The sequence below is a fragment of the Ischnura elegans genome (genome assembly GCF_921293095.1).
Source record: "Ischnura elegans chromosome 13 unlocalized genomic scaffold, ioIscEleg1.1 SUPER_13_unloc_4, whole genome shotgun sequence".
Classification (NCBI taxonomy): Eukaryota; Metazoa; Arthropoda; class Insecta; order Odonata; family Coenagrionidae; genus Ischnura; species Ischnura elegans.
Window position 1 is genome coordinate 5916520 of NW_025791660.1, and position 27990 is coordinate 5944509.

At 36.2% G+C, this 27990-nt stretch overlaps 2 protein-coding genes across 10 annotated transcripts in view; both read left to right on the forward strand.

Moving 5' to 3' along the window:
* LOC124173173 overlaps positions 1-27372 on the forward strand; it is a 386795-nt gene extending 359423 nt beyond the window's left edge. Inside the window, exons 1-7 of one of the 8 annotated variants that reach the window (XM_046552679.1) lie at positions 368-467; positions 565-642; positions 1980-2059; positions 7819-7898; positions 9030-9109; positions 22770-24229; positions 25017-27372. In XM_046552679.1, coding sequence (XP_046408635.1) covers positions 22907-24229; positions 25017-25022 — 1329 coding nt within the window. In that variant the 5' untranslated portion in view covers positions 368-467; positions 565-642; positions 1980-2059; ... (1 more) ...; positions 9030-9109; positions 22770-22906 and the 3' untranslated portion in view covers positions 25023-27372. Of the gene's footprint in view, positions 1-367; positions 468-541; positions 643-1979; positions 2060-7570; positions 7722-7818; positions 7899-9029; positions 9110-16095; positions 16178-22769; positions 24230-25016 lie in introns of those variants that run through there. The other 7 variants (XM_046552681.1, XR_006868422.1, XM_046552686.1 and 4 more) reach the window with 7 other exon arrangements.
* Positions 1-27990, forward strand: part of LOC124173172 — a 246228-nt gene that overhangs the window by 92749 nt on the left and 125489 nt on the right. The window lies entirely within an intron of this gene.

The window sequence follows — 27990 nt, forward strand, 5'->3', positions numbered from 1 at the left end:
TCTGCGACGGCGCAGCGAGCTGACGAAATTACGTCACCAACTTTCAAAGACGGATTTCAATTTTTTAGTTGCCAAGCCGCACCTTCTATGGAGTGATTGGGAAGCTCCGATTCCTTTATCTTCATCTCGTGATCCCATATATTAAAAATCTCGCAAAACATAACAACCAATCCGAAGGAAAAACGTTAAAAGTGATATCTATCCTTCTTATCCACTAAGTTGAGTCGAATTTATGTTCGCCCGAGCGTTGACTGGCACCATCGTTCATTGGCAATCCCTTCGCCTCCATTTTTTATGAGGCACTAAAGATTAGATAAGCCCGCAGTCTGTGTGTATAAAGGCCTCATTCTGAGCCAAAGGACGAGCATATCTGGTTCGTGTTGCGTCTGGGGAACTGATCCGCCATCTTGTGGTTCAAATCCTGTTATCTTAGAAGTATTTTTCCGTCGTTTTGGATTAAGATTTCTGTAAGTTTAAAAAAGGCCTTGAAAGAAGAGGTTTTCTTCAAGAGAGTGGCATAATTTTCTCATGTCAGTAACAGAAGTAATTTATTTAACGTTTCAGGATTGCCTTTTCTGCTTTGGGAATTGGAGAGCCGAGGAAGGGGTAAATACCGATCTAACGGGTTGCCTTCTCTCTTGGGTAAGTAATTGCAAACAAATTTAAGCTACGCTTTTTTTATAATTATGCATAATAGCGTGATTGCCTTTTTTATATAAGAATGCCTTTAAAGTACAAGATTAAATCTAATACAATCGAGCAACAGAGTTTGAACTTAATTTATGATAGGAATAGTTAGCAAAATATTTCTTGTGTTATATCCATAGAAAGGTTTTTGCCAGAAGTGCATTACGTACTTATTCGAAGGTTTATAGACTCAATGCGATATTGCGAAATTCTTTTTTGACTTTTGATTCAGATTTAGTTTCGATTTATGCTGGCGTTACCAATTTTGGCATGCGGTCTGAGGAACCGCTGCGTTTTATTATAGTGAATACTTTCAACATTACTATTTTAAATGTCAACAAATATCGCTATCTTCATATTTTTGAGTAATAAGGACATGAGAGACTGAAAAATTAACTTTTATTATAACTTACTAGAGGACCCTATAAACTTCACATCACCTTCATTAATGAAGCTATGTATACAACAATCTATTGTTCTTCGTTCGTTTCCTTAAAATACGAAGATGGGTAAACCGTCCTTCTTCTCTCAACCACGTCACGGATTATGTTCTCATTATGATATAAATAGTTATATCAAAAATTAAGTACGTACCATTATTTTTTTGTAAGTACCGTTTATAGGTTACCAATATTAATTGCAGTTATTTAATAATACTTGCTTACGTTTTGATTTGAATCGATGATCTGATGAAGATGTGTTTGAAGTTCTTTAGTAATAATTCGCTTCACCATTTGATTGTGAGCACAACGCCTACCCGTTTTCGTATCTGGAGTGTGTTTAGCTTAGAATCCATTTCCCTTCATCTTGTGATGTTATATCTCCATAATCTCGCAATAAATACCAAACAATTCAAAGATAAATAGTAAAAAGTGTTTAGTCGTATTTTAAATGTCAATAATCATCGCTATCTTCATATCCGCCCTTTTTATTTATTATGTTCGCTTGAGAGGATCGTAATAATTTTCGCCCAAAAGATGAATGGCAGTATTGAATATTTATAATCCCTTAACCTTCAGTTTCTATGCGTCACAAAAGATTAGATAAGCCCCTTCTCTGTAGGTGTAGAGGTCTCAACCTATGCCACAATACGAGCAGACCACGATCGAGTTGTACATGGGAAAACGATCCGCCATTTTTCTTCAACTCTTGTTATTTGAGAAGTATTTGTCCATCATAATATAGGACTGTAATTTTTATAAGTTTAATAAGGCATTTAAGAAAGGTTTACTTCATGCAAGTATAATAATTTTCCCATTTCATTTACAGAAGTAATTTATTTTACATTTCAGGATTGCCTTCTCTGTATTGGAAGTAGGGGAGTCGAGGAAGGAGCGAATATCGATTTCAACCAGATTGTCTAACCTATTGGGTAAGTACATGCAAACGCATTTAATCCACGTTATTTTATAAATTACCAATTAATGCGTGATTATCTTACTTAAAATAAGCATGCCATTCAAGTGCAAGATTTTATCTAATACAATCGACCAACTGAGTTTGAACGTGAGTTATGGTAAGAGTGGATAGTAAATACGTCTCTTGTTTTATCCTAAAAACGTTTGTTGCCACAGTTTACCTCGTAATTATTCCGTAGCTGAAAAACACTTCCACGATAATCTATTTCAAATGAAATCCACCAATTCCTTTTCCACGAGACGTAGTCCTATCGCAAAATGATATGTACGAAATAGCTTTTTAACTATCTCAATCAGAGGCCGGCATAAGGCAGTTCTTATGAACTGATTATTTACTGCTTTTTGTTTAAAATGAATGGCACTCCTGGCAGAATGGAGGGAGACCATCCGGCTGGAAGCAGGAATAGCCTCTTTCGAATAAATATTTTACGTTGACATTCCAAGTATATGTTCCCTTCCGTTCGACAAATTTACCGTACATTTTAAGTACATTTACAGAACATATCTTTAGGTACGCGTCTAGGTGGGGTCACATATTATGAAAATAGGCAGAAGTGAATTTAGTTTATAATATTATAATTTAAAATACACTAAAGACAAATTTGTGCCTACAAATACTTAATATTAATTTTGTAGGGACAACTCTTCCTGTGCTCTTTCATTCTCAGCACAATGCTATAAAATATGAGTAAATTGATAGATGGCATTTAAATATTTGTACTGTCAAAGTGAGCTCCTACCTAGCATGTATCTCCGCATCCAATAAAATACTTAAAGACAAATTTTATGAAAATCATTGAATTTTAATGCCTGTGTTCAACCTAACATACAATGATACCGTAATGGATTAAACGCATAACGTCGTTGCCATTTTGAATGATCTGGTCATAACCATATATATGGTAGTTTTTCTATCTTACATAGGTACGTGTCTTGAATGACGCGGTCATCTACGAAAGATCCTGCCTCTGCATTTAAAAGTAGATTTTATAGATATTAGCGTGTGTCTCGCCTTTTTTTACAGCTTATACAGAACATTGCCCCAAGTAATTAATGTACAACCCCTTATCTTTCTTGGAAATCCGCTATCGCCTCCTCAAAATCGAATCTTATGTTTGTGACCACCTACGACTGTGTCCAACCGCACCTGAAATGATATCAAAATGTATCCAACAAGCGTAACATCTTTGGCAAATCCTGTTTCCGCCTTAAATAAATAGATTTCATATATGTAAGGGTGGGTCTCACCTTTTATTCCAGCATCATTTATTAATCTAATCTTATATATTATGAGTTAGAAGGGAAGGTGTACAAGTGATTTTTTCCAAACGAAGTTAGGTGCAGAAATTAATACAATGCGTGTACGATAGCGCGGTGTCAATTGGATACAAGCAAGTCTCCGTTTTGTGCAGACATTGAGTGGAAAGTAAATTGTTCTTTTTAGTATCCAGTTTGCCTTGTTTGATTTCTTTACCTAATATCTGCACCTAAATCCGTTTAGAACAAAAAAGCACAAGTAGGTATCCCTCGACTCCTCAGCTCCTTTAATTTACAACAAAGTCGAAAATTGTGCCAGTTACTCCATTTATAACTCAAAATGGACTGTACTGATTAGGATTGTATTTGGATTCGTCACAGGCATAAAAGAATAAACCTCAATTTCACAAAAAAATTAATCATAATCTTAGAAGTATTTTTAGAAGGTTAACACTGATCCCCTTTCAGATGAGTAAATATTTTAGGAATGCGTCGCTGCTCTGCTCATCTCCATCGTATTTATCTCTTATCTCATTTCTATTCTCCTGCTGTCCACCACTTATCTCCCACTCGAACAACTCTGGATCTTTCTAGGAAATTCGCGATCTCCTTCTCTAGATGGAATTCTGAGTGCGTGACCACTTACCTCTGCGTCCCACCGCACGTGCAAAGAAATTGAATTGCATCAAACAGTTAACATTGATGGCAAATTGGAATCATTTGGTGATAGCGGCAAAAAACGATATTTCTTTGCAATCGTGTTTTCAGCCACGTACTTATTCAAGAAATAATCTATTTTGAATTATTCGGTAAGAGTAGTTTTTATAGTTACAAGAGTGGGTATTCTCTTTAGTTAATTTTAACCTACAGGGATTGCGTGGTAAGAATACTCTTAGATGGAATTTTAAGTATTTCTTAGACTTATCTAATAATTCAGTTTCAATTTAAATTTATTTTTATTTACAGTTTATTTAGATTTATTAGTTTATTTCACATTATTTCTAGCCATATCTGGCAATAAATTTCGAAGAAAAAAATCTTCGCTAAAAATCAAGTAGTAGTAGCAATTATAGGGAAAAAGGAAATAACGTTGCAAAAAAATGTAAAAAAAATTTTAAAGAGCGAAAAATAATAATTCCAAAACTCACACGTTCTTTAATTCACACTAAAACAGAAAAGTAAATCTGTTCACTTTACACTAGCTTGTGACATTTGTATTCTTTAATTGCATTCTCTGGTAAGATCGCTGAAGAGGCGGAAAATTCTCATTTTGTACTAAGGCCAGTGAAGATGAGGGCATAGGCGGATCCAGGGTGGAGGGCACGGGGGCACGTGCGCCTTCCATACCTTCAAAAAGATGTCAGATTTTTAATACGGTCCCTTTATCATTAATGCGTTCGTTTTGTATTACGTGATATCCTTGTGCCCCTCCCAGAACAAAATCCTGGATACGTCCTCGCTTGTGCCCCCCCCAGAAAGAAATCCTGGGTTCCTCCCCTGGATGAGGGGAGAATTTCATCGATCGTCGTCAATATTTTTCATTCTCTTAACTGATTATAACATCAAAATGTGAAATAAGAACCTGAACAAAAAGGAGAAATAAAGAAAAAATAACCAATGCATAAGAAAAATATGAAGTCATTATTTTTATAACGCAGAAAAAATAATAAATCCAATATTCAATTACCCCCTATGTTTCACAAAGATAAATCTGTTCACTTTACACTAGTTTGTGCCATTCGGCTACTTTGAATTTATTCTGTGGTAAGACAATTAAAGAGGGGGAAAATTCTCATTTTGTACCAAGCCCAGTGTAGAACAGGGGGGAATTTTAATGATCGTCGTCAAAATGTTTTCATTTAGTTAATACTAGAACCGCTGAGCTTTCCAACCCCACCAAAACCGCGGCATGGGACTTTTTTGTCCCATTGACAAAATACGTTGATCCTGTCACGTTTAAGTATAATTGACGGTTTTTTGTGGTTTGCGTGAACAAAACACGTGTTTAGGTCATTTTTAAAACGTTTTATTAAGTATTACTAGGAATACAGTTAACCTATTTTGACGTGTTGGTGGCAAGCTCAGACCTGCAGACGCTGCGTGAGTAGGCGGCCGGCGCAGTGCAAAGATTATTCCCCTCTGCGCTGCTATATGGCAGAACAACGGTTTTTGTGCATCGATCCCCTTCGTAATAAATTGTTATTATGCTAAATACAAAATAAGTGCACAAAGAAAAACTGAAATTGTATTTTTTCCCCATTTAGGGACAAAAAAGTCCCATCCCGCGGTTCTAGATAAATCGTCGTTTTTCTCGCGAACCAAACACTGTACAATAATTTTTACATGACTTTTCGAAAGAACATAAAAAACGAGCAAAATTCAGTAAATTTCAAAGGGATCAAACCACTAGTACATGAATGGCAAACATTTGCAAAGGGCGATGGGGAAAAAAGTCCCGTCAGTGGTTCTAGTGTTAACGCATTAAAACACAATCTTGCTTGTGGTTGCCAAGTTGCGAACGTTGCCACTTTACTACGGTTAGGCGATGGGAGACCGAGAACGGAAGCGACAAGATAAAAGCTAAAAGTTCGTTAAGCTCTCTTAGCTCTATTTATTCATGGATTTGTCCTGGGAAGGAAGAATATGGGCGGAAGAAAAATTAGTCCGTGAATACTCATTGAACACAGTAATATCTTGGCCTTGAATATCTCAACAGCTTGAATAAGAATATTTTAAGAAATAAAATTGCACAAAACCGCATAGGTATAGTGCGTTTTGTTCGAAATCATAAGATGTTCGTCTCTCAGGCGGATTTTTAGGAGCCTAAAATTTTCACATATCGTTTGTTTTCGCAACGCCGAACTATGTAGGCACCTACTACTGTATGTAGCCAACGAAGGGAATACTTCTTCCGTATTACGAGTAGGATAGAAATTGAGACAAAACTCAACGTGTGCCCGGCCCCGGTCACTGGGCTATGCATTCTGTTTTGATTTGATTATGCGTTATTTGAGGTCACTATAATAGACCTTCTAACCCCATCTTTGCGCAAATCCATGGTCAATTCTGAGTTTGATCTGAGGTTTCCGCGGCGTTTACTACGGCGTACGTAATAATGAGCTTATTTCACATCCGATTTGGAAAATATTAGTATCACTGTGTTTCGAATTAAATTACAAACATTTTGAATTGTCAAACTCACTTTTTATCAAAAATTAATTTTCCGTTTTTTAGTAAGTAGTAGGGGTACTGTTACAAAGTTAGTTAGTTACTAATTAGTGACTTAGTTTTCACAAATTAAGTCATATTATTTTCAAGGATCATCACTGTTCAAGTCTCTAAATTTTAATGTCACTATAAATCTGCATATTTATTTATTTCCTTAATCCAACTACATGAAAGTAGCAAATTTCATACAGACGGTGAAAATGAGTAACGTTAAATGGCATCAGAAAAATTTATCTGTGATCGTCATTGCTAAAACAGCTATGCGCAGCCAAGTTACCCAGATAGCTTCAACTTGAGCATTCATGAGGGCACAGTTATATTATATAAATTAATATAAAAACGACCGTAGTCATTAGCAAGGAAGTCTCAAACTGTATATATCTGGCGATACCGATAACGGATGCGTGTTATGCTAATCTACGGTCCTCAGTGACAGTAATCTTTGTTAGAGTTTCACATCTGTCTTATGTTGAGAAAATGTTGGAGTTAGAAAATAATACAAATTAATATTAAATAATGAAACTTATAGCATTCGTCACTCCTATTTCAGCTTCTCTTGCACATCCACCTCCAGCACACCTGAGCTTCCCATAAACGACAACCAATCCGAAATCGCCTGCGCACTGCTGCCTAAACGCGGAGAAAATCCAACTCGAACACATTTTACTGCGTCAGCGCAGCGAGCTGACGAAATTACGTCATCAATCTTCAACGACGGATTTCTATTTTTCAGTTGCCAAGCCGCACCTTCTTTGGAGTGATTGGGAAGCTCCGATTCCTTCATCTTCATCTCGTGATCCCATGTATCAAAAATCTCGCAAAACATCACAACCAATCCGAAGAAAAAACGTTAAAAGTTATATTTATCCTTCTTATCCACTAAGTTCAGTCGAAATTATGTTCGCCCGAGCGTTGACTGGCACCATCGTTCATTGGCAATCCATACGCCTCCATTTTTTATGAGGAACTAAAGATTAGATAAGCCCGCTGTCTGTGGGTATAAAGGCCTCTTCCTGAGCCAAAGGACGAGCATATCTCGTTCGTGTTGCGTCTGGGGAACTAATCCGCCATCTTGTGGTTCAAATTCTGTTATCTTAGAAGTATTTTCCGTCGTTTTAGATTAAGATTTCTGTAAGTTTAAATAAAGCATTGAAAGAAGAGGTTTGCTTCATGAGAGTGAAATAATTTTCTCATGTCAGTAACAGAAGTAATGTATTTGACGTTTCAGGATTGCCTTTTCTGCATTGGGAATAGGAGAGCCGAGGAAGGAGCGAACACCGATATCTAACGGGTTGCCTTTTCTATTGGGTAAGTAATTTCTAACGCATTTAATCTAAACATTTTTTCAAATTATGCATAATAGCGTGATTGCCTTTTTTGTAATAGAGTACCTTTCAAGTGCAAGATTAAATATAATACAATCGACGAACAGAGTTTGAACGTAATTTGTGATAAGAATGGTTAGCAAATATTTCTTGTGTTATATCTATCGAAAGTTTTTTGCCACCGTGTATTACATACTTATTCGAAGGTTAACAGACTTAATGCGGTATTCCGAAACTCTATTTAAACGAAATATTAATTTTTTTATTCAAGGGGCAAAAAGTTATTGCAACGTTAGTTTGTAAAAATAGCTTGTGGGCGGCCTGGACCATCTGACTCAGAGATCTTCATTAGTCAATTATTTTTTACTTTTGTGTCAGATGGAGTTTCGATTTATACAGGCAATGTCGACAAATAAGTAGGTACCTATTGATAATTTTTTTCTGTGACATTTACGTTTTTTCACTAATAAATGCAGTTATTTAATAAAAATTTCTTTGGTTTTGATTTAAATCGTTGACCTAAAGAAGATGCGTTTGCAGTTCTTGGGCATTTGTTCGCTTCAATGTTTGATTGTGAGCACAATGCCTATCAGCTTTCGTATCTGGATTGACCGAGGGGGTAGAAGCTAGCCAGTGTGTTCAGCTTAGAATCCATTGCCTTCATCTTCATCTCGTGATCCCATTTCTCAATAATCTCGCAAAAAATCGCAATCTATCCAAATATAAATAGTAAAACGTGATATATGTCCTTCTAATCCATTAAGTTCAGTCGAGGGGATTATAATTACTTTCGTCCAAGCGATGACTGGCAGTGTCGTGAATTGGCAATCCCTACACTTCAAATTTTATAAGGCACTATAGATTAGATAAGCTCATTCTCTGTGGGTGTAAGGCCTCTTCCTAAGCCGCAGGATGAGTAGATCTCGAGTGAGTAGCATGTGACACATTGATACGCCATTTTTTCTTCAACACCTGTTATCTTTAAGTATTTCCTTATCATTTGGGATTGAGATTTCCGTAAGCTTAGAAAAGGTATTGAAGGAAAATGTTTGCTTTAAACGAGTAAAATACTATTCCCATGTTAGTAACAGAAGTAATTTATTTTACATTTCAGGATTGCCTTCTCTGTATTGGAAATAGGAGAGCCGAGGAAGGAGCGAATATTGATTTCAACAAGATTGCCTAACCTATTGGGTAAGTACATGCAAACGCATTTAATCTATGCTTTTTCTTATAAATTACAAATTACTGCGTGGTTGCCTTACTTAAAAATAAGCATGCCATTCAAGTGCAAGATTTTATCTAATACCATCGACCAACTGAGTTTGAACGTAATGTATGGTAAGAATGGATAGTAAATATTTCTCTTGTTATATATAACGTTTGTGCCACAGCTTTCCTCGTACTTATTCCATAGCTGAAAAACACTACTACAAATATCTATTAAATTAAATCCACCAATTCCTTTTCCACGAGACGTAGTGCTATCGCAAAATAATATGTACAAAATAGCTTTTTAACTACCTCAATCAGAGGCCGGCATAAGGCAGTTCTTATGAACTGATTATTTACTGCTTTTGTTTAAAGTGAATGGTACTCTTTGCATATTGGAGGGAGACCACCCGGCTGGAGGCACGAATAGCCTTTTCCAAATAAATATTCTTCGTTGACATTCGAAGCATTTTTTCCCCTCCGTTCGACAAACTTACCGCACATTTTAAGTTCATTGACAGAACATATCTTTAGGCACGCGACTGGGTGGGGTCACATATTATGAAAATAGGCAGAAGCGAATTTAGTTTATAATATTATAATGTAAAAATCACAAAAGACAAAATTTCGTCCTACAAATACCTAAATTAATTTTGTTGGGACAACTCTTCCTGTGCACTTTCATTCTCAGCACAATGCTATAAAATATGAGTAAATTGATAACTGGCATTTAAATATTTGTACAGTCAAAATGAGCTCCTACCAAGCGTGTATCGTCGCATACAATGAAATACTGAAAGACAAATTTCATGAAAATCATTGAATTTTAACGCTAAAATCCCCCTCTAAAATCTGAAATGGATTTGATTTCTTCAGTTATCAGTTCAACAATTATCTCTTAAGATAAAGGAATAATCAAGGGAAAATATGTTCAAATAAATTTACGCAATTTGTAAATCTATTTCCCATATTGTCTAAAAGTGAACACACATAGCTCAGTGCTTCAACTTGCGAAGGATATTTTTTCCATTGTTTCTCTAAACTCGCGTTTGCGATAGATAGATGTTGGGAGTCCTTTCCTCCGAAGTGACAAAAACAGGTAAAGGCAGAGTCAATGTGAGGCGGAGATAAGATATTCCAAATGGAGAGATTCACGACCTCAATGCTTCTCCATTTATCTTTGGACGCTGAGTTTAGCCACGAGAGTTGAAACGCTAGCTGATCGATATGAAATTGGAAGATTGGCTAGAGTAACTCCCTCAATGACTTCTTACGGTCCAAAAACGTTATCAAAACTTTAAGTAATGTTTTCTGTTTGCTTCATAGATACATCCCATTAGCGTCTCAAACAAAATCAAGATTTGATAACGGATAAGACTCTTTTATACACTTTTCATTATAACTCAGAACAAGAATTCTTCCATCATCCAATGCTTGGATAAAAAATTATGGATTATCGTCTCCAGCAGTATATAATACGACCCTACGGGCTTGATATTTTTTGGTGCATTTCTAACTCGGCAAGCACGTGCGGTTATTTCTCCGTAATTAAATAGCATTTTTCCTATGAACATTGATGTATGGTTAACCCGGCGTTACGCTTTCTTCAAGATTAATTAATAGCTTTTCTTTATGCCTGAACCTGAAGGATTCTGAAAGCTATCGGTATATATTGACACGGTGGTGACCAGTCGCTAGGAGCCACCTCGCATAAGGAAAGTCCAAAAAATCGTTTAATTCAAAGTTCCAAATGAGTCCTAGCGTTTTATAGAAGTTTCATCAGAAATAAAATCGCCGAAAAATACCTACTTAGACATGTTATTGCAGCTGAATGTAAGTCATTTTTATCAAAATTGTGGGGTTAGCCACATATTTTTTGCCACATATTTGCACATTTGTTACCACTATCAATGACGACAATCAAATAACATTTTGTCGGAGTTATGTCGGGAATCTTGTTCGGGACATCCGAAACCAGTAGGAATTCTTTTTTGTAACAGGGTACTAAACAGAAGGTTGTAAACTAATTTTAATATTTTTTCATTATCGAAAAAAACTTCATTTATTCAAAGAATTTTTTTGTAAATTAATGGCTTTTTAATATTTTGTTTTCTTTGATGGAGGTGAGTAATTGAGTTCTCTTTTTTAGTGAGGGGGGTCCGAACCCCCCAGACGTCTCCTCTCGCCAGGCCACTGCCTTGGAGACCCCCTTTCACAAGATTCAATCTTTCAGGAATGCGTCGCTTCTCTGCTTATCTCCATCGTGTTTATCTCTTATCTTATTTGTATTCTCCTGCTGTCCACCTCTTATCTCCCACGCTAACAACTCTTGATCTTTCAAGGAAATTCGCGATCGCCTTCTCTAGACAAATTTCTGTGTGCGTGCCCACTTACCTCTGCGTCCCAAAGCACATGAAAAGAAATTGAAATGGATCAGAGAGATATTGAGTCATTTGGTGATAAGGAAAAAAACTAAATTTTATTTCGTAACGATCGTGTCTTCGCTCACGTACGAATTGGTGAAATATCGAGTTTTGAATTAGTCAGAAAAGCATTTTTTTCTTGGAACAAAAGTTATTCTCCCTTTAGTTATTTTTACCTATCACAGATTGCTTGGCAATATCATTTTTAGGTTGGATTTTAAGTATTTACTGTTCGATTTTTATGATTATTCAGTTTCAATTTAATATTTTGCTTTAAAAGAAACAATTCTAGCCACAACTGGCAATGAATTTCAAACGAAAAAAATATTCGCTCTAACGAAAAAAACAACGTCAATAATACCTAAATGTAAAAAAACATTTGACTATTGAACGAGATAAGAATTTCAAAATTCACCTTTGTTCTTTCTCACACTTACAATAAACGGCAAAACTGTTCCCTTTACATTTGCGTGCATCACTTGTCCCCATTTTAGTGCTCTGTTTTGCAATCACTTCCGCTGAAGGGGTGGAAAATTTTCATTTTGTACTCCGCGCGGTATATAACAGGGGCGAATTTTAGAGATAGTCATCAATATTTCTTGATTTTGTTAACTATAAGCACGATGGCTATAGTGTGAGGATGTCACAGTGCATCAAATGCATCTGAAACACAAATCAAAGGGCACCAAAAGATGAGAGAAGGCGACTGTTGTAGGGAAAGAGCGATTGACTCGCACGGCTTCCCGAAAACAATGGAGGGATGAGATGAGAGCGAACAGTCACAGGAGAGACAGTGTTTATCAAAACCATAGAAGAGCGGAGAAGGCATCTACGGATGGCATTCGGTTCTTCTACGACAATAGCCTGTTGTCATAAAGACTTTAAAGTATTAAACTTTTACTTTACTAAACAGCTAGGCCCAGCCATGTAGAATATATAATATCTTCAATTAAGGATGCCTTCACAGTTTGGCGTTGCATTTACGCCGCGGCTAGCGAACCAATCAGAGACTGTCTTAGTGAAATGATGACGCTATCTTGCCAGCTCGGTGCGTCGTCTCAGAAAAATTTGACCGTGTTTGATTTTCTCTGCGTGAAGGCGGCAGTAAGCCGGCGATTTCGAATTGGTGTTTGTTTATGGGAAGCTTAGGTATACAATAGGGAAATTGCATACTTTTTATAAACAGTATGCTGATATACTACAGTAAACACTTAGTACCGCAATATACTTTTTTCCGCCTAAAATTCAGTTTTTACCCTAGAAAATGACTCCCAAAAGTCTCCCGAGTTTCGCGGGCTAAAAAATACCGCCCCCACTAATCTTTGGCCGTGACGTCATAGTTCAGTAGGAGTCCAAGATCCAAGCCCAGTAACTGCAGGTTTGGAAGAGCCACGTTGCGTTTAAAAAGGAACATGGCTGAAATAAGGAAAAATTACAAGTGGTGCATTGTTCCTCTGTGCAATAACACCCCAGAAAAAATTTTCGTCTGCATTCCCACGGAGGAAATTAGAAGAAAAGCCTCGATGCATGCCGTCTGTCGGGATGAGCGTTACGGAAAAATAAGAGTATAATAAACGGAATGATAAACCCGTGTGCTATGTGAGCGAAGATAACTTTAATATTAATAATATATCCATATTTCATTGACTGAATAACTTGAAACTGAGATTTTTTCGATAATTCGGCCGCCGTAGAATAAAAACTCAACTTCACAACAAATATTGAGATAGGTGTTTCTCGATGGTTATGATGGACTCAAATTATTTATGGCACTTGTTCAATTTCAGTTAAGGAAGGACATAGAAAATTCCATGATGTTTAAATTTAAGAGAGGAAATATGAAAATACAGAGCAACGTTGATCCTCATGCATTCGAGTGCCAGCCAAGAAGACAGCGTTTTCTTCTACTGTCGGCGTCAAAATGATGTGCCGCAGTACTTTGCAAATTTATACCCTGGCTTCACTGCATGCTATAATAATGAACTATATGTCATTTTAAAGGAAATTTTATCCTAAATTCTGATTTATTTTATTACAAAAAAAATTGAAAAATGTATAGACACGGCCAGTGCAATATAAATGACTCCGCGCACCGAAAAATTAGCCGTTTTGTCAACTTCATGAACTTTGCAACTCAACCTAAGGAAAACTACTACGTCTACAGCATTCATCTTCCACATTAATTTACACTCGTCAGTGCGAATTAATAAAATGGCTTTTGGGTATTTTTAGAACTTATATTTTGTTATAAATTAATGAAAATATTTAAACATCGTCTTGTCCCAAAGATAAAGGAAGTTGTAGATGGAAAAAGAATGGAATCCAGAGGTGGTCACAAAAATGAATCGCAGCATTCTTTGATTTTATTCTACGCCGGCTTGCTTTTCAGAAAAAGTTGAGTCACAATGAGGAATGTTCCGCGGCCCTTGATTTGGAAACTGTGGAGATAGAGGAAGACGTGTGGATCAGCAATTTCCATTTAGTTGGTTGTCAGGATAAACCAAGGATCCATTTAAAGGTTGTTAGGCTATCGTATAAAGATAGGACTGATGTGCACCACAGGGGAAATGGGATGTTTGAGGGAAAGTCAAACCCAAAGTTGTCCAAAGAATGTGCAGTTCTATGTTGCTCTTTCCCAGTTAAAACCAAATAGAAATTGGATTGGGATGATATTTTCACCACGGGTTCCAGTGATAGTGAGATTGCAGGTGATCATGGTCATCGTCGAAGGTCATCCCTCTAGGATTTCCGATACGGAATTTTTAAGTGACAAACGATCGTAATGACGATGAGCTCGCCTTTAGAGTAGGTTTCAGATTTATCGTGAGAAAAGCTCCCAAAATGTATTAAAGACTCTGTTTGGAAAATATTAAAATTTTAATATTACTTAAGGAAGGCCTTCTAATTACAAAAGTAACTTATTAACACCTGAAGACGTTGTATTTATTATATTAATCGAAATGCGATTGACCGATTCTTTCTGCAGAATAGGAAGTGGTTTCGGGGTTTTGAGTTACAAGATTGTAGATTGTGTTGGAAGTTCGTCTATATTATCGCTACTAAATTGAAACATTAATAGTCTGGCTTCCTCAGAGCTTGCTGTCGCCCTCCAGGCAAGGTATTTTTAAGTTGAAAGTATCATCGACAGCTTCGAGGTAGAAATAAGTTCACCGTAAGACTCTCTACCGGACTGCCAAAAGAATACACATTTCACACGAGTATACGCTTTCGCCAATGTTATACGCAAGTCTCACTTTGTTATGAACTATAAAACATTTCAGATGCACATCGGTTGGATCCTTTAATTGCGACGATGTTGCCCGGGCGACCACCATATCGAATTCCCATCGTAAAAAATGCCCCAGATATGATACGCTAAATTTTTTTCGCGTATAGAAGCCGGTATTCACTTTTAACATTGTTTCTTATGGGATATATGTTTCGATTAACGTCATTTCGTTTATCGTCACATTTTTCAGGAACGTTAAACGAGGACTCACTGTACTGGAACTAAGAAATGCCTCACAACCAAGCCGTCGCTTGTGTCCAAATGCCTATGCTGCTTCCTTCGCTTCCTCGTACTGAAATATGACGTCAATTTGCCGCTAGCCAATCATCGGGCGTTTTCGAGTCCCACTCGTATTTGAAAATTCTCTTGAACTTTAATGAATAAAATATCGCTAACGACATCAAAAAGTAATAAAACCTTTACACTGTGAAACGCAAACATGTATTTCTACATGATTTTGGAGCTCACAACTGTTTCTGAAATGTATGCAAGTTCCCTATTCTACAGGAGTGACTACTTTTGTTAATCACCATTATTTGAAGTTTTAATTTTAGATATTTCGCATCTTTTCTAAAGATAAACATATCGAGTTAGAAAATAAAACGCATAGGTCGTAATATTACATTGGGAAGTGCCATCACTTTAAACGCAGACAAAATTACAACAGGAATATATTTTTCTGCGACGGTGCAGCAAGCTAGCGAAATTACGTCATCAATCTTCAAAGACGAATTTCAATTTTTCAGTTGCCAAGCCGAGACTCCTATGGAGTGATTGGGAAGCTCTGATTCCTTTATCTTCATCTCGTGATCCCATGTATCAAAAATATCTCAATAGATCACAATCAATCCGAAGGAAAAACGTTTAAAGTGATATCTATCTATCATTCTTATCCACTATGTTCAGTCGAGAGAATTGCTATTATTTTTGCCCAAGCGTTGACATGCCACCATCGTTCATTGGAAATCCCTTCACCTCCATTTTTTATAAGGCACTAAAGATTACATAAGCCCGCTGCCTGTGGGTATAAAGGCCTCTTCCTGAGCCAAAGGACGAGCATATCTCGTTCGAGTTGCGTCTGGGGAACTGATCCGCCATCTTGTGGTTCAAATCCTGTTACCTTAGAAGTATTTGTCCATCGTTTTGGATTAAAATTTCTGTAAGTTAACAAAGGGCATTGAAAGAAGAGGTTTGCTTCATGAGAGTGAAATAATTTTCTCATGTCAGTAACAGAAGTAATTTATTTGACGTTTCAGGATTGCCTTCTCTGCATTGGGAATAGAAGAGCCGAGGAAGGAGAGAATACCGATATCTGGCGGGTTGCCTTTACTATTGGGTGAGTAATTTCTAACGCATTTAATCTAAACACACTGAACATAATGGATAAAAACGGCAGATATCACTTCTTTCTTCGCCGGGTTAACCATACATCAATTTTCATAGGAAAAATGCTATTTAATTACGGAGAAATAACCGCACGTGTTTGCCGAGTTAGAAATGCACCAAAAAATATCAAGCCCGTAGGGTCGTATTATATACTGCTGGAGACGATAATCCATAATTTTTTATCCAAGCATTGGATGATGGAAGAATTCTTGTTCTGAGTTATAATGAAAAGTGTATAAAAGAGTCTTATCCGTTATCAAATCTTGATTTTGTTTGAGACGCTAATGGGATGTATCTATGAAGCAAACAGAAAACATTACTTAAAGTTTTGATAACGTTTTTGGACCGTAAGAAGTCATTGAGGGAGTTACTCTAGCCAATCTTCCAATTTCATATCGATCAGCTAGCGTTTCAACTCTCGTGGCTAAACTCAGCGTCCAAAGATAAATGGAGAAGCATTGAGGTCGTGAATCTCTCCTTTTGGGATATCTTATCTCGGCCTCACATTAACTCTGCGTTTACCTGTTTCTGTCACTTCGGAGGAAAGGACTCCCAACATCTATCTATCACAAACGCGGCTTTAGAGAAACAATGGAAAAAATATCCTTCGCAAGTTGTAGCACTGAGCTATGTGTGTTCACTTTTAGACAATATGGGAAATAGATTTCCCAAATAAAGGATAACTGGCGTTCTCAGGTAAGATATAAATTTAACTGTGATTTAAATGAGTATGAGTACTATTTCTCCATACACATTCTCCTCAGTGGCGCATCGAGGGGGGATAAAACCAAACGTCTCCAGAGGTCATAGAAATTTTTAAGTTTAATCCGTTTTACTTAACTGGATTGATATTATTAATATAATAGGGTAAGGATTAATAAAATATCCTTTAAAAAGCCTTAAAACTCACCACTTTGAAACATTTATCTAAATAGTTCCACAATTTATTAATTTCGCACCTACCGCTTATCCTGGAGGGTATTCCATACCCCCACACACCCCGGCATTAGTTGCGCCTACACACCTCCCTAGCCTTAATTCCTAGCTGTGCCCCTGATTCTCCTATCTACCCGAAAATAAACTCAAACGTCTACGGAGGCAGCCTTTACGTAGAGAAGACAACAAAAAATTATAAAAAGGGACATTTAGTAGTAGAAACAGTTGTAACATCAAATTTCGAGAAAACATCTCGAGCCAAAGATAAAATCTGAGGGAAAATAAGATATAAAAAATAATAAGAACGGATAAAATTTTTAAAGAAGTCGCCATAGTCATAATAATTGAATATGTTACAAGTAAGTAAAGGGTAGAGTACATCCTTTTGCATCACTTGGGTAATGAGTTTCATTTCGAAGGGGTAGGCGTGAGAAATGCAGTCCCAGGTTTCTTGTTTTACTTTTTGGCACCTCGATATTGGAAAAGAAATATATTCTCTAGATGATACTGGAACATTGTCGTTAATACTTAATGATTTTATCGCCTCTAATCGAAAATAAAACCATCTCCTCCATATCATAATCCAGCTAGCCTGACTCAGTTCATTCCGCCATTCCGGCGAGCGACAGCCAGCGCTGTCATAGCCGACAATGCTAGGACTATAGCTTTATTTTATTCTACTGATTTATTTTCCTGGTTCATCATTATATCAATGGTAGGATACAAAGGTACATCTTCAGGTTTGAAATCAACTTCCACGTAGTCAAGGCTGAAATAAAAGCGCTGCAGCGCAATACTATGTATACAGTTTTGTGGTGCAGCGAGTCTGACAGGCGGGGAGAAGGGAGGGGTATGGGAGGAGGGGCAGACATGACGGCTTCAAAACGCATGAATTTGAAAATGCTCAATATGAATGGCATAATCACCACTTTATCGCAAGATAAAATGATATGAGGACATTCATATGGTTTGTAGTTCCAAACACGGACCCGTTAAATTAGAAATGCCTTCAAAGTCTCGCAAATATTGGCCTAAAAGCGAAATAATTATATATTTAAGCCATCGATTGATTAAAATTAATTATTAACATAACAAGAAATAAACTCTTGAAAAAATATTACTATTTGGCGAAAAGACAAGCAAAATACATTAAGGAGTCAAAATGTCTCCCTTTGGTAGTCAATGGTAAATTTTAAAAAATGTGTACTATTTTACTTTCCCGAACTATTTTGATCGCAAAGTTTTATTTCGTGTCAAAAATGAATAAAAGGCACGAAATTTCAGGCCGGAATTCGGAAAATTATAGCCAGGGCAGAGAAATAAAAATCGCGAGGAGTCAAAATGACTCCATCGGTAGTTCTAGCGTTAAATAAGCATGCCTTTCCATTGCAATATTTTATTTTTATAAAACCGACCAACAGAGTTTGAACGTAATGTATAATGAAAATGGAGAGCAAATATTTATTTCGTTATATCCAAAAAAGGATTTTCGCACAATATACCTTGCACTTGCAGAACAATATTCCGAAAATCTATTGCAAATGACATCCACCAATTACTTTTCCACGAGACTTAGTACTATTGCAAAATAATATGTACGAATTAGCTTTTTAACTGTCTCCATCAGAGGTTAGCGTAAGTTAGTTAATGCGATTTGATTATTTTTGGATTTTGCAGAATATACTGTTACAGTATTTAATATACTCTCATATTACTATTGAAAATATCTACAATATCATTTTTCAAACAACAGGTGACTAAATACATGTTTTAGAAAGGCCATCTGTAACTTTAAAAATGGAGAAAATATTTTTAATGCGGTCTCGCTGATAATTGATGCGTAATATTAATTTAAATATTCTCCAAGTTTTGCCAAAGAAAATAGGCAAGAAAAGTAAAACAAAGAAAAGCACGTCCTGAAAAGGCATTAGTCCCCATTTCACTGTTTAATTTTCTAGAGATGCAGACGCAACTATATTTTCCTAACAACTAAAACAAAACAGTACCATCTGAAATAATAATAGTCGTAGTTACCTGTTTAAAATTCAATAACGTAGAAAAAACTAGCTGGCGTGTGCATGAACAATTGAAATTATTCAAGGGCCGCAAGATATAACTTTATGAATTTCAATTTATGGCCTGATAACGCGATGTATAAAATATGTATATTAGAGCTTCCTTACGGCATAGGAAATAGACGAGAGAAGTAAAGAAAGGGACGTCCTGAAAAGGCTTAAGTCCCCGTTTTACTATTTTATTCCTGTAGAGAAGCCGAAAAACAAATTTTTCCAAACAACTAAAACGAAGCCGTACCAAGAGAAATAATTTAATCTTGAAAAGGGATTAGTGTCGAATTCAAAGTCTGGCTGAATATTGCAGTATTGCAAGTGTGACACACAAGGTTATCTTTCACTATGCGCAATTAGCACAATCACAAATACCCTGAAAGCATTACACTGAGTTGGAAAGTTAAAGATACGATATTCAGTGAGCTACTTTTCAAGGTGAGGTGATAGAGTATAATTCTGAAAGTGGATAAAGACTATTTAGACATCTCCATTACCATCGGGTGAAGTCCAAAGAACACTACATTCACTACACTGCGCTCTCGACGGAAGTGCTCCAGAGCCCCGGTCCAAAGGCGATACGTTCGCTACGAGAATTTCTTTTCGCAGCGGTCATGGGTGAAGTCAAAATGGCGGAATGAACTGAGTCAGGCTAGCTGGATTATGAGATCGAGGAGATGGTTTTATTTTCGATTAGAGGCGATAAAATCATTAAGTATTAACGACAATGTTCCAGTATCATCTAGAGAATATATTTCTTTTCCAATATCGAGGTGCCAAAAAGTAAAACAAGAAACCTGGGACTGCATTTCTCACGCCTACCCCTTCGAAATGAAACTCATTACCCAAGTGATGCAAAAGGATGTACTCTACCCTTTACTTACTTGTAACATATTCAATTATTATGACTATGGCGACTTCTTTAAAAATTTTATCCGTTCTTATTATTTTTTATATCTTATTTTCCCTCAGATTTTATCTTTGGCTCGAGATGTTTTCTCGAAATTTGATGTTACAACTGTTTCTACTACTAAATGTCCCTTTTTATAATTTTTTGTTGTCTTCTCTACGTAAAGGCTGCCTCCGTAGACGTTTGAGTTTATTTTCGGGTAGATAGGAGAATCAGGGGCACAGCTAGGAATTAAGGCTAGGGAGGTGTGTAGGCGCAACTAATGCCGGGGTGTGTGGGGGTATGGAATACCCTCCAGGATAAGCGGTAGGTGCGAAATTAATAAATTGTGGAATTATTTAGATAAATGTTTCAAAGTGGTGACTTTAAGGCTTTTTAAAGGATATTTTATTAATCCTTACCCTTTCATATTAATAATATCAATCCAGTTAAGTAAAATGGATTAAACTTAAAAATTTCTCTGACCTCTGGAGACGTTTGGTTTTATCCCCCCTCGATGCGCCACTGAGGAGAATGTGTATGGAGAAATAGTACTCATACTCATTTAAATCACAGTTAAATTTATATCTTACCTGTGAACGCCAGTTATCTTATATTTGGGATTATGAGCAACGTACAAGAATTGAAGTACGAAATATACACTTTATTTCAATATTAATTTATTACATTATGTGTTAATAATACGATATTTTATGATTGATACACAAACCAAAACAAACGCAATGATAACCATATTAAAAATCTTTTTTATTTTGAAAGAATCTGGGGGGCATGTGCACCTGTACGCCTCCCAAAATTTGCATCTGTACCCTCATCGTCGGAGCATTGAGCAACTCATAAATTTTACTCTTTCAGTAGTGACAGAATTGTTTTTCTTTTAATTTTTTAGTAAAAATATTCAACGTGTTCTGAGTGAAATATAGTAAAGGTTTCCTCAAATATAGTATATTAAACACCGCCTCTTATATCTCTTTAGACTCCTTTTTTGCTGAAGAAACTACACGATATCATGTGCGTTAGTAGGACCATGATCATGAAAATTAAAATCATAATTCATGCCATGAAAACCAGTTAGGTGATATTTCCAGCGATATTATCATTTGGAGCCATTTTTTTCAATTCGTATGCATTGGGAGTGCGTGTGTTGCCACCTGCTGTCAATTCAATCATAAGAAGGCGATGAGAAATGTCCAAGAGAGATTTAAAGGATATCAGGGGGAGATAAGAAGTGGATGGGAGAAAAGTCTAATGAAGATGAAAAGAGGCAATGTGGGGTGATGGGGGCCTAGGCTGGTGATCAAGATAGTTACTCTTACTGGAGGGCCCTGCCTTGGAATATTTATGAAAACCCTTGCAGGGAAAAGGATTTTGAAGCCATTCTGCCTCATAAAAACTAGATGAAAATTTATAAAAAATAACAATTTCGCAAGAAAGTCCTGAGAATTTCTCAGCTTATAAAATTTAATGATGTACTTGAGCTGTTTCTTCTCAATCTCCGATGGGTCATGAACAGAAGACGAAGCGATGGAATAAAAATGATTCCTTTGATTTTTTGCCTTTTTCCAGAAGTTCATCGCCCGTTTGAAAACGCTTACCTCCTAGCCACATCTTCACTTTAGCATAAAGATGGAATTATTAATGGATGGAGATAGAGGATCACCAATTATGCATGACAAATGGAATCTTTTAAAATTTTCAACATATTTCAAGGTTACGCAGTCGATTCGGTAATCCGATGGTTAAGCGCAGTTAAATAATATAAGTGATGGTGCACATGGGGAAGGAAATTGAGAGCTAAGGTGACTTGCATTTCTAAGAGGAGAGAAGAAAGTGAGGAAGAAAAGGTGGCTTAAGCATGCTTTCAACGAATAGCACCAAGAAGAACTAGACTGCATTTCATTTGACGGACGAATTATTTCACTTGAAGTGCCCTCCCGAAAACAAGGCAAATATTGATCATTTTATGATGAATTTCCACCCTTGCCGGCATCCGCTATTAAGTCGTTACTCAGGAACAACTATTCTATTTAAATAAAAGATGGTGGCGCTATTCCACATAAGTTCAATGCGTACGATGCGTTGCTGCTCAAAGAGCCATCATCTGGTACAAATCATGTATATTAAACATTGCGTAAACGTGCTACCATCTTTCATTTAAATATGTCGATCTTCCATCATATTGCACCTGCATCTCTTGAATTTCTCCTTTTGTTTTAATTTTCTTTTTCCGTTTTTCTCTTTTTCATCGGCCTATTTTCTTAAAATGTCAGGTCATAGATTTTCGCGAATATGTTCTCTATTTTCATTCTAATCTCACTAACCCCATTTCCCTAGGTTCCCTAATAAACAATCAGTACTCCTGCTTGGTTATACGTAGAAAACTCCCCAACAGCTTTAAGAGTAACAATAATTATTTTTTCTAGAGCAGAATTGTTATTTCATTGTAGAAACTATGGTTCTGAGTGTTTACATTTAGAAAATGCCACTCTAGAGCATTTTCCTTTTTATTCTGGTTGTGTATTAAGTGAGATATTTTTTATCCCAAGTCACGGTTAAGCTAGTTGTTTCAATCCCTCGCTGCTTTTTACAAATTTAAAGATAATAATTTCATGTTTCTTCTTTTATATTGCAGCCAATATTTAATATTTTCAAACCAACGCTAAGATCGTGCGGTACTTCTTGTTGACCATTGTCACCACGCCTGCTTCATACGACCAACTTCTGCTGAATCCAACACCCGCTGAATTAAATTATTCCATTTTCCCAATAATGGCGAGCAACATTCCTACCAGCAATGCTGAGCAATTTGTTGAGGAGAGGCTCATTCCTGGATTGTTGACTGGCTCATTGCTCCAGCATAAAGAGCTATTGGACATGTTGGAAGACGTCGATGTTCGGTACAAGAGACAAAAAACACTCTTGCACGTTGGTGTAGGACTTGGAAAATCTGATTGGGTCGAGGAATTGCTAGCGAGAGGGGCTGACACAGACATTACAGATGACAGTCAACAGAATGCATTGTCTTCGGCTGAGGAGATGCTGCGGCAGTTCCCTGATGATGTAGAACGCTCAAAAGTGCTTAAATTGGTGATGTTGGTTTACAGGAGAGACCAAGTTATTTTGCATCGTCTGGCGGCATCTTCAAGTAGAAACACTGATCATGTAACACCAGTGGCTAGCCCAGAATGTGACATTGCATCTCTTAAGTCCTCTGTGGACTCACTGAGGCTAGAGATGAAATCTCTTGTGCGACAGCTGAGCTCATCGTTGGAGGAACTCAAGGCTCAAGTTTGTGGACGAGATGCACTGTTGCGTTGCCTGGAAGAGGCCGTGACGTCAACAGTAGAGGACGTGACGTCAGCAAAGCTTGGAATGGGAGGGAAGGCATCTTTAAGTCAACCTACATCCGATCCGGCCAGAGCTAGGCAGGAGTGCGTGGATGTCATGATGCGAAAGACAAGGATAATGTATGGAGATGGAGTGGAAGAAATGCGTAGATTGTATGAGAGACTGTATGATGAAGATGAATACACTGCTTGTGTTATTAAATATTTGTGTGATGATGATCGGGTAAAGGTGATGGTGGACTTAAATTCTACAAGTATTGAAAGGATAAGGAAGAAGTTTCTGGATTTGGATGGGACTAAGGAGAATGGGAGATATGTTAATTCATTTTGTGATTTTGAGAGTAAGACTGTGTATTTCAGTGCAAAGGATTGTTCTGGTGATAGAGAGAAAGTTGCATGTGCTTTTTTTGCTCGTCCCCTCACGCAATTAACCTTGAAATTAGTTTTTGATAATGAGGGGAGGCCATGTAGCAAGGGAGATGTCGAACAAGAGCGTGAATGGATGAGGGCTATAGAGGAGTTGGAGGAGAGGAGGGAAAGGGGAGAGGAAATAGAATGGGTTATCAGGAATGCATTGTTTAGAGAGACACTGAAGGCAAAGGTATGTTGGATGGCTGCAGCTGTCCCTTATATTATCGTTAATTATGGATCCACAGAAGGAAGAGCTATTCTGCAACAACAAGCGCCTCTCCTCTTCTCTTTATATTCTAACAATGTGATGGGAACACTTCTAGCCAGTGGAAAGGTGGGTATTATGTCTATTTCTCACGCATTTATCATTTATGGTCTTAATTAAAACATTCTAATCATTATATGAAGCTGTATTAGCGGGTGAATCGGTAATTAATAAATTTAAATATAAACAAAGTTTTGAATATTGAAAGATTAGTTCGTAAGTTAATTTTCCAAGATTTCCCAGAAGTGGGCAACTCATTGGTTTGGCATGTAAAGATGAAATGAAACTTCTGGTGCATTGATACTAAATCCTTAGTTAATCCTCTCATGTGTTCTATGAGTAGTTTGACTTAATGAGAGTGGGGTTTGGTAGTATTAAAATATTTAAATGCTATTTATTTTAGTCAAACATTCTACTTCTCGATATTCCAAGATGCAGATTTCTTTTTAAAAGATAACATGTATTGAAGATCTTATGTGTCATAAGTTTAAGAAAGTGACTTCAAAACTAACTAACTCTAATCTAATGGATAAATATCGAAGTAAAGATAAAATAAAGTAAGGAAATTGGTGTACCTATATTCAAATCCATTATTTATCAATCCAGTGATTCATATGTGAACTGCAAACAATAGTGAAAGTCTTCCAATATTTTTTACTTATAAAACAAATGATTATTGTAGAACATGGGTTTTTTGGAATATATTTGATAATTATTGCTTATAAATACTGCCATTGCATTCTTGTAAATGGAGGTAATATTTTATCTCACTATGAATATTGACCTAATTTTGACATTGCATTTTGTTTGTGATTGCACTACTTTTCATTCCATTAATTTATATTTTCTGTTTCAGAGATGAATTTGGCCGGATATACTTTGGAGATTGCGATGGAGCCAGTCCTGAAGATGAAAATTTTGTTCATATTCATTTATTTAGTCTCACAGTCTCACAGTTTTTATTGGGTTAACTGAATTAATTGTGTATTAAGTGCAATCGTTACACCTATTATATGATTATACTCAGACATTATTTTGATTTCATGTTTGCTGCATGGCACTTTTTCATTCGGCAGGTAATCACATTTTGAGATGCATATTGTTTTAATCTTGTGGGCAAACAATTTTATCAGCCTTTTCCTAGTCATGCCGCTATAATATTTGTATTTTTGATAATATATCACTTTGCATCTCATTTACGCTATAAGTAAATGGAAGGAATGTATCATTTTCGCTTACCAATGTAATCCTACAATTTATCTTAAAGCCATCGTGCACATAAATCTATTTGCAACACATGCAGCTCTTTCCAATTTTATAATCATATTTTGCCAGATGCTCTCATGTTCGTATAGCCCTTTGATGAACATTGGTTTGTTTTGGCTCCTTGCTCTGGCCTTGTTTGACCCATACACTTCAGAGACATTTCCCTCTAGTTTGCAACCATAATGATGTAGGCATAACATTGTGTAGTAGGCATAACACTATATTCGTCCAAGATTGTTAATTTCAAACATAATTTTATATAATTTTTAGTATAATTTAAATGTGATGTAGAATATAAATTTACAATCTCGTCATACTTGTCATACAATGGTTAAGATGGAATTTTTTTTCAATTTCTACCAGTTGGAAGGCTTTTAAGAAATGTCGTAATTAAGTAATTACGTTCTTAAATTCATTTTCCTACATGTTTGTGACCTAAGTCCATTTTTATTCTAGTTGGCCTTTTTCAAATTTTCACTGGCGTTAGAGAAGATCATGGCAATCATTCATGCATGTATATATTTCAAACATTTGCATATCCTTTGTATAGTATTCACTTGACGGGAAATAGGTATTTTCTTATTAATAAGCAATAGTAAATGTCTCCTTATCCTCAGGATTGCTGCTTGGTTTTCAAGGATTTAAGTGAATATAATGGTTATACATGTTACCAGTTCTCTTCATAAGAAATATAGCTATTCCTATGTCATGCCTTTGTGAGGCCTCCTTTCTTTGGTTTTCATCGTATATCTAGGTTTTTTTCTTAAATGACTCTTCATTTGTCCAATCTCCATTTGGTAAATGGGTTTGGGTTTTTTTTTTACTTTTTATGTTTTGCAATTTTACTTTTTCTATTTTTTGCATTAGTATCTGTTGCTCATTCGTGTCTGTAATTATATAATTTGGTGTTATTTTATTGTCTCTCTGCTACCTGGTGGCAACAGAAATGTGGTTGTTATGATGTGTAGTTTTTTCCAAAAGAAAATCCATTTACAACGATTGATTTTTTTCTAAGGTATTTCTGAATTGATAATTTTACCTGTGCTGCACCACTCAAGTTGGTAAGGCAAGATTAACCATCCAGATTTTGAAAATATGTTCCATTAGATATAAATATAATATATTTATTTCATTAACTAATCTGCAGTAATTATGGGTGGATTTCAAAAAATATTTTATAATCATGTCTGATGGTAAATATTTTACATGTAATATGCTTTATGATTATTACTTGTAATTGATAATCTAGGATAATGAATGCATATCAATGAGAAAAACTATGCATCTCTGAATATTCCTCTTTTGTATCTGTTGGCTTATCTCTGAAGAGGAATGGCAAGATATCCTCACTTAAGGTATTGCCTTTTCTCATTTATTTTGTATTATTTTTCTTCACATTTATTTTTCAATATAAAAAAGTCATGATACTATGAGGAAGTAATGTATTTATTTTTCAATAGGTGAATCAATTATCATGTAGTTGTAAATGTATGCATAGTGTTTGTATAATTAAATTACTTATATGGTATCACACTATATTGTGTACAATGCCGTTCAAGGCACATTTGGAGAAATAGCATTTCATTGAATGTGATGTGATTAAACCAGTTTTTTTTTTAATTTTTTCTGCAAACTGGTGTGGAGCTTAATCCAATATTGCATTTCATGCTCCACACAGATAAAATAAATCTCGTATGGCTCAAGTTTCAGTGATTTATTTTGGTTTGAAATCAGTATCCCATGTGGTGTATCAGATTCAATGATGACAATATTTACAAACAAGGTGCAGAAGGACCTCCTGATGTTCACCTCGTATTTGCCATGATGCTTTTTAGTGCTGTGCTCCATAGCCCACCTCATCCTTAATTTTTTAAATCTAATCGCCTATCAAAGGTATTATTATATTTTTCAATTTTGTTATGCATATGATATGAATCCATTTTAAGGGTGAAATTATAATTATCCAGCTCAACCCGCAGTTATTGTAACTACATTGCATTTCCTACCAATCATGGGTTTATACGCTAGGACCTCCTTTCCCTCCGAATTTTAATGCGGTATTTTGAAATTGCATTATCACGAATGTGCAGACATTTTATGTATTTACTACACTCCGCAATAACTCGAAGCAGTGGAATAGTATTTTTTTCTGCTGAAACGTTTCCCTGTGTCAAATGGAAGCACAGAACATGTATTGCTGTCTACAGTGACAACCGAGATATAATTCCATCAAACAATGCTGACCTACCCAGATAACACGGCATTTGTATTACATCTGTATTACATCAATAATACACAAAAAGTACGTGACCAAATACATATGTATAAGATGGAATACGATCGTATTACATAGGTATATTTCACGTAAAAGTGGTTCAAAAGTCCCTATGGATGTATGTATACGTGCGTATTACAAATTGGAAATCTGAATACCCATACATGAATTATACATATGTATACGATGGAATACAATCATATTACGTCTGTATATTTCACGTAAAAGTGGCTAAAAAGTCCCTCAGGATGTATGTATACATGCGTATTATAAATTGGAAATCTGAATA